General features: G+C 47.0%; 1 protein-coding gene across 3 annotated transcripts in view; it reads right to left on the minus strand.

The window, feature by feature from the left end:
* Nucleotides 1-7,500, minus strand: part of carmil3 (capping protein regulator and myosin 1 linker 3) — a 55,506-nt gene that overhangs the window by 41,845 nt on the left and 6,161 nt on the right. For all 3 annotated transcript variants that reach the window (XM_035536006.2, XM_035536007.2, XM_035536005.2), the window contains exons 3-8: nucleotides 3,452-3,502; nucleotides 3,301-3,360; nucleotides 3,042-3,163; nucleotides 824-918; nucleotides 557-627; nucleotides 375-448 (exon numbers count right to left, since the gene is read on the minus strand). In XM_035536006.2, coding sequence (XP_035391899.1) covers nucleotides 375-448; nucleotides 557-627; nucleotides 824-918; nucleotides 3,042-3,163; nucleotides 3,301-3,360; nucleotides 3,452-3,502 — 473 coding nt within the window. The remainder of the gene's footprint in view (nucleotides 1-374; nucleotides 449-556; nucleotides 628-823; nucleotides 919-3,041; nucleotides 3,164-3,300; nucleotides 3,361-3,451; nucleotides 3,503-7,500) is intronic.

Raw genomic sequence — 7,500 nt, forward strand, 5'->3', positions numbered from 1 at the left:
GGGATCAAGTTCCTTTCCTCTTTCAGGCTTCTGCCAGAAACATTCAAAACCACAAACTCTTAGTTAGAGCAAAACCGCCCTCTATCGCAGGCGACTCTGAGCGTTGCATTCTGTCAGGCGTCAGGTTTCTGTGGTGAGTGTATTTTAGTGTGAAAATTCCCCCCACCTCCAGCTCGGGTGAGTGCCAGCAGAAGTGCACAGTCTCTGCAGTGCTTTTATTATGTCTAATTTTGGGGGGCTGAATCATAGAACTTCAAGTAGTTATAACTTAAGGACGATAAGACGCACAGTGATTTAAAGACAAAGTCTTTACACCCTGCAACGGTTGTTTGTAAACAGCAGACGACGTCTTCTTTTGTGAGAGTTCAGTTCACCTGCTCTCCAAGTGACCGAAGTCCAGCAAGTTTAATTCCCTGTTGTCCTGGGCGTGATAGATCGTGTCCACGTCCTGAAAGAGGAGGGAGAGCGATAGAGAGGGAGAGAAAAAGACAGACATGGGAAAGTGACTGAAAGGAAGACTTCCGGCAAAGCCGGAGAGGATGAGACAGGCTCTTACCCACTGGATCTCCTCTTTGCAGCTGATGCCGTTGTAGTCGCATAGAGCCGCGTACGTCTCCGAGAACCCCCCTGAAGCGGGCGAGAGAGCAGGGGAGGGGGACGAGGAAGACGAGGGGAGACAAAGGAGAGACGTGGTGAAACTGACGCCGAACGAAAGAGACTCGGCGAGGAGGAGGCTGTTAGCGTTAGCTGCAAAGTGGCTTTAATAAAAGATGTGGCGCTTGTGTGCGTTGTGCACGTGCGTGCGTGTGGTGATTCTCCTCACCACATGTTCTCTGCGTCTCCACTGATGTTTCGGAATTTGGAGAAAATTTATGCCCTGCGTCAGAGACATCTCCATCTGTCTGAAAGAAAGATGGACTAGAATTGTGTGTGTGGGGTGCCAGACAGAGGGAGAAAGAGAGAGAGAGAGAGCTCAGATGGATATTGCACTGAAATATTGCAATACGCACTTCTCTACTCCACCCGTGTGCTGGCGCCTCCAAGGTTTGGAGAAGGATCCTCTACTGGGAGCGGGAGACGCGGTAGCTCTACGCTATAACCTGGAGCGGCGTAAGCCTGGCCACTGCAGCCACAGACACCGCATCAATCTCTCCACCCTCTCGCTCAGCCAGCGGGTGGAGGTGCGTGGGGTAGAAAGGCTCCGTTAAAGAGAAGGAGAGCAAACTCCGAGGAGTGCTTCACCTGAAAAACACAAGCCTAGCTAATGACGTAGGAGACGCGGTGGAGAAGCCGCGAGGAACAGCCGCGAGGTGAAGACTGAGAAGGGTTCGGAAATATCGGGATGTTTAGACAGTCCGCTCCTAAAATGGGCTCTGACCTTCGCTATGACAATAAATAAAACCAGAAACATTTCGCAATCAGCATTTGACTTTACAATATTACCAGTGGTTTAACCACTCAAGGACTTTGTTGGAAAAAAAAAAAGAAGATTATTGGAGTCACGTGTCCCAATAAATGCAGGCATAAATTTGACCTAACTCTGTATTTAAAAAACACAAAATCACACAGTTTAACTGCTCTTAAAAACTGCAACACCCCCCTATAAGACAGGTAATTTATGTAGTGGACCTCAGAATGAAAGTGGTTTAAGTACACAGGACCTCAGAAGAAAAGCTGATGGAGTGGAAACAGCGATACAGATCCTCACATAGGTGTCAAAGATCTCTAGAGTGACTTCTTAACATCTGAAGATATCTGCTTTGCCTAATGCACCAATTGCGCATTATAACATATTTCACATTTTGAGATAAATACAAAGTTAATGAGAGGTTACCATGGAGCAACCAAACGCTCCTACATATAAATACTGATCAGCCACGACGTTAAAACCACGGACAGGTGAAAGGTATAACAGCGGCAGGCCATGTTAGCGGCAGGATATGTTAGATGTGTTAGGCAGCAAGTGAACGGCTCTTGAAGTTGAAGTGTTGGAAGGATAAATGGTCAAAGTGTGAGGATATGACTGACTTTGACAAGTGTAATCATATTCCCTAATGACTGAGACCACAGTCTGCAGGACAATGTGCTCTGCACGATAGAGTTCAGGGTGTTGACTCAGCCCTCAAACTCCCTAGACCTCAATTCCATGGAACAGCTTCGGCAACACGGTTTTACACACGATAATAGGCAGGTAGTTTTAATGTTCTGGCTGATTGGTGTGTGTATACACACAACCACAAACACACAAACACACATGCACACACTAATATATATTAGCACTGTACTGTAGTAAAAGATGTAAAGGTTCTAGAAATTGCACAGGGTTTTCGAAGAATTCTTTTTTTTGGACTGAGGCTCTTTTCATCAACTTTATTTTTGTGGCTGATGAAACACTTCTGACTGAAACATCCTCTTTCTCTGGTGACCCAGCGCCTTTGACTTTTTACTACCTCTTTTACTACAGCACAGTACATTTCCAGGAATCTTATATATATATATATATATATATATATATATAAAATTGTGACTGATCTCCACGCCATCTCTGTAATGATTTATATATATATATATATATATATATATATATATATATAAAATTGTGACTGATCTCCACACCATCTCTGTAATGATTTATATATATATATATATATATATATATATATATATATATATATATAAAATTGTGACTGATCTCCACACCATCTCTGTAATGATTTGGCATTTTAGAACAGCCCAGGCCCAGTTCAGCGGCCACTCCCTCTAAAATTCAGTGATCTGGAGAAGTGTCACGAGTCCCATCACTCCAGCTCGTCCCCGAAGCTCCGCCTCCCCTGAGACCTTTCACCTTTCACCTGTTACTGCCTCACCTACTCTATCCCATGTACCCCGGCCAGTCCGTGCCAGTGTCCCCTGACCTCCCCTGACCTCCCCTGACCTCCCCTGACCTCCCCGGGCCTCCTTACCGCTCCGCTTGTACCCTACCACACTGCCGTCACTCCCAAAGAGCGGGAAACCGCGGGTGTTCGCCTGGGCTGACTCACGCGTAGATGGAGTTGTTGAAGATTCGAGAGAGAGCGACGTTCACATGACCGAGCAGCTGACCCAGGTGGTCGCTCGACTGCAACCTGAGGGAGCAGGTGGACTTTTCTGTTTCTATGACAACCTGAGAGAGAGAGAGAGAGAGAGAGAGAGAGAGAGAGAGATAAAGGGAGAGAAAAACACTTCACTGAAGCACTTCTGTGAAGAAGGTGGTCTATTTCTGGACTTCCGGTGGCGGGGCTGGTCTCTCCTCTGCCATACCCGGTGCTCTGGTTGAAGGTTCATGGCGCGAATCTCTAGGAAGTTAAACGTCTGCTCCACCTACAGGCAAAGACAGACGCATGTAAACACATCTGTCGCGACAGCACTGTGGAGAAAGCTGGACTGGAACACATTCTGAGTGCTACTGCACCTTAGTGGGTATTTTGGGAGACATGAGGTAAAGCCTCCACATTGACAACACCTGAAACACAGAAAGAAAGCAGCATGATGTAATATAACTATAGTATGGCACAGCCTAATTGTAACTGTAGTAATATAACTATAGTATGGCACAGCCTAACTGTAACTGTAGTAAGGCACAGCCTAACTGTAACTGTAGTAACATAGCTACAGTACTACACAGCCTAACTGTTACTGTAGTAATATAACTATAGTATGGCACAGCCTAACTGTAACTGTAGTAATATAACTATAGTATGGCACAGCCTAACTGTAACTGTAGTAATATAACTATAGTATGGCACAGCCTAACTGTTACTATAGTAATATAGCTACAGTACCGCACAGCCTAACTGCTACTGTAGTAACATAGCTACAGTACTGCATAGCCTAACTGTTACTGTAGTAATATAACTATAGTATGGCACAGCCTAACTGTTACTGTAGTAATATAACTATAGTATGGCACAGCCTAATTGTAACTGTAGTAATATAGTTACAGTACTGCACAACCTAACTGTAACTGTAGTAATATAGCTACAGTACTGCACAGCCTGTTACTGTAGTAATATAACTACAGTACCGCACAGCCTAACTAACTGTAGTAATATAGCTACAGTACGGCACATAATCAATTGTAATAATATAACTAGAGTACAGCACATAATTGTTAGAAAATAGTTACAGTACAACCAAATTGTAATTGTTATATAGTCACTGTAAATGGTGTTTTTTATGAACACAGGGCACAGCAGTGCTCGAGAGTTTGACTGTGGTTACGGCAGGCTGGTTGAGGCTAGAGCCTAATGACCAAAGGCTGATTTCCACTCTTGCATTAATGATCAAAAGACTACTCCATATTTCACAAAGAGACTGCCTCCATATTTCACAAAGACTGCCTCCATATTTCACAAAGACTACTTCCATGTTTGTGGTAATGAAAACTGATGAGCAACAGGGAAAAAAAACACCCACAAACAGACATCAGGTCAAAAACAAATGTGATGTCTACACATAGATTATGAGCGTAAATTACACTGAAAGTCTGGGGGTTTTTTTGCTTTTTAAATGGATGATTCATGGGCTTTTAATGACTGAAAACCCACCGAAAGAAACACTCCATTTGCTCTGGAGCGCCACAACCTGACCGCTTCCTCACGTGAAAACAACGGAGCCTGAGCAGTTTCAGACCTCCTGTAGCACCGGGGTTCTACAGCCATGGACGGACCACCCCCGGCCGGTCCGTCACCGGCCGGGTAAGGCCACTGCACAAACGTTATCGTCGCGGGGTTCATTTCTTTACATCTGTCACTGAAATGCCAGCCTTGGTGAGCCTCACTGGCAGTCTGGAGCTAAATAAGTAAACGCTGCAGTCATTAAGGGAGGGAATGGTGTTTGTATTGAGTTCGGTCGTGCTCATGTTCTGGGTAATTCTATTAGGATTAGGATTATATGACATAATATTTTCTTACTGTGCTAATCTCTTAAAGGATTCGTTGAAGGAGGCTGGTAATGATGTTGCAAATACCAAACGGAAACTGAGGATCGTTTGAAAGCCAAAATCCTACCGCGGTGTAGACGGTCCCCCCACCCCCATCAGTCTTAACGAAAACATCTCTGTTAAGACGACCTGCTGTGTGTGTACCGCGGTGGGGGTGTTGTGTTGTATAAGCGGAGTCCTCTAGAGGGGGGACTCCGCTTTTCAGAGCCTGCTGAGGGAGTTCGGTGACAGCTTGACCGACCGCGCAATCGCTTGGATTCGGGTTTAAATCAGGCCCAAAGAGTGACAGCCAGTCACAGAAAAAGAAAGAGAGAGAGAGAGAGAGAGACAGAGAGAGAGAGAGAGAGAGAGAGAGAGAGAGAAAGAGAGAGAGAGAGGAAGAGTAGGAGGAAGAGGACGCCATGGGAAGAAGGAAGGAGAGTAAGACCGTGTGATGCGCGGGGATTATGGGAAGCCTTGAGACGAAGGTTTGCGGTGCGTTAAGGCACTGTGGAAGGGAAAGCGATTCTCCACAGAAGCGCAGACCGTTGTAGTCTAGTGTGCTGCTTAATCTCATGTATAATTCACGCCTCCTAATTAGCATAGCCAACACCCCACCCTCCTCCCTCCGCTCCTCTGCGGGCGTCCTGCCGTCTTTCGGCATCCCTCCTCCTGGTTACTCCCGGCGGTACAGCGCCCACTGGACGGCGCTGCTCTCCTCCTCCCACTCCTCCTCTGCCGTTTGCGCAGCATCCAGCATGACTTCTCACCTCCTCTCTCTCTCTCTCTCTCTCTCTCTCTTTTTGCCCTTCTCGTCACTGCTATGTCATATTTTGGTTCCCTTTCTGTGCCCTGGCTTTCAGTTCCCAAAGACCTCCCTATAAATCAGCCTTCTCTCTCTCTCTCTCTCTCTCTCTCTCTCTCTCTCTTCCCCTCGTGCTTTCTCTTTTACTCTGAGATGCTCCGTGGCCCGTGAGGGGTGCGCGGGCCCGTCAGTGTGTCCGAGGCCACGCCGCGCCGCTCTCCGTAACACTCCGTGCCTGTGACGGAGATCACTGCCCTCGCTTAGAAGAATACTTCTGCATCAAAGGCTCGGCTATCAAAGGCAGCTGACAGGAGAGAGCAGTGCGTAAGCAGATTCATTAATTATTAACAGGCCGTGGCGTGGTTGCACCCGATCCAGGCTGAGGCTGATCTCTGCGTCATGGGATGAAACAGTGGCGCGCTCCAATTAGGCACAGGAACACATCAAAGGGGGCTCCCGCACATCCTGCGGTGGCAACTGCGCCTGGTCGCCGCGGAAATGGGTGCGATAAGCCCGTGACAAGCTGCGTTCCAGACGGAACGGATCAGAGGAGTGAGAAAACAATAATATTGGATTTTTGAATATATTACCCAGTGTATTATCCAGTCTGGAATTATGTATTCATAGCATCCAGAAATACCCACAGGCACTACAGACAATAGCTTGTGAGAGAAGTGTGATCTGTTTTTAACGAAGGATCCGTTTGGCTGCTGGGTCAGAGGAGAGGTCAGAGGTCACTGTGTGGACGTGAGAACTGTGTCCAGGCCTTGATACAGGAGGGTCAAAGGTCTAATCACCTGAGAGGAGAGAACCTGTTTACAGAGAAAACTGAGGCAGTTATAGAGAGAAAAAGGTGTGTGTGTGTGTGTGTGTGTGTGTGTGACTTTGGTTTCAGAGCTTAATCCCTCCAATCAAAGCCTGAGAGATGAGCTCCCGGTATTGAGCAGTAACTCACTGTGCCGTGATAAACTGCAGACTCCGTAGGGTCGCAGGGCGAGACAGCGCGGAAGGTAGTAGAAGAAGAGGAGTGGAAGATGAACAGGCTCAAGGGAAACAAATTTCCCACCTTCCCGTTACCGACAACGCGCTCGATCTGACGTCTTGACTGTCCATATGACACGTAGCCTGTACGAAGTCCAGGACCGTGTCTGGATTCGCGGCCTATATTGGAGTGCCACCGGCTTAGGCAAGGTCTGTGCTACAGGCATGGCACCCAGGATGCCGCATGGGCCCCCAGACAGGCTCTCCATGTTGTCCCTTGCTGGCTGCCCAGTGCATGACCCCGTGTTGACCTGACCTTTCACCTTGCCTCCTTGCCCTGAGCCAGGCCCTTAAACAACCTGACCTGCATTTCAGTGTGTATGGTGAGCCAGCGAGTTCTCACACACACACACACCACTGATAATTCATCTTCTTTAGTACCTGGAGACACCGGGAGGAAGAGAGAGGCAGTTAGAGAGAGACAGAGAGAGATGGAGAGATGAAAGGGTTAGGGTTTGAGAAGGACTTGGTCAATAGTGTTGTAAATTTGAAAAAAAAAAAAAAAAAAGTTCTGAAATGCACATTCTTCCCTCCTGTTGCATCTCAGAAGCCTTCAGCCTAAATGACAAAACATCCTCCAGAACGTGACTGCAATATACAACCCAGCCATCCCTAAACTGCAATTACACATAAAACGACATCTCATTCCAATTCAGCCATCTACAGACATCACCCCACCCCACTCCTCCAGTGC

Source organism: Electrophorus electricus, chromosome 20, assembly GCF_041902795.1.
Source record: "Electrophorus electricus isolate QZ-2024a chromosome 20, ASM4190279v1, whole genome shotgun sequence".
NCBI lineage: Eukaryota > Metazoa > Chordata > Actinopteri > Gymnotiformes > Gymnotidae > Electrophorus > Electrophorus electricus.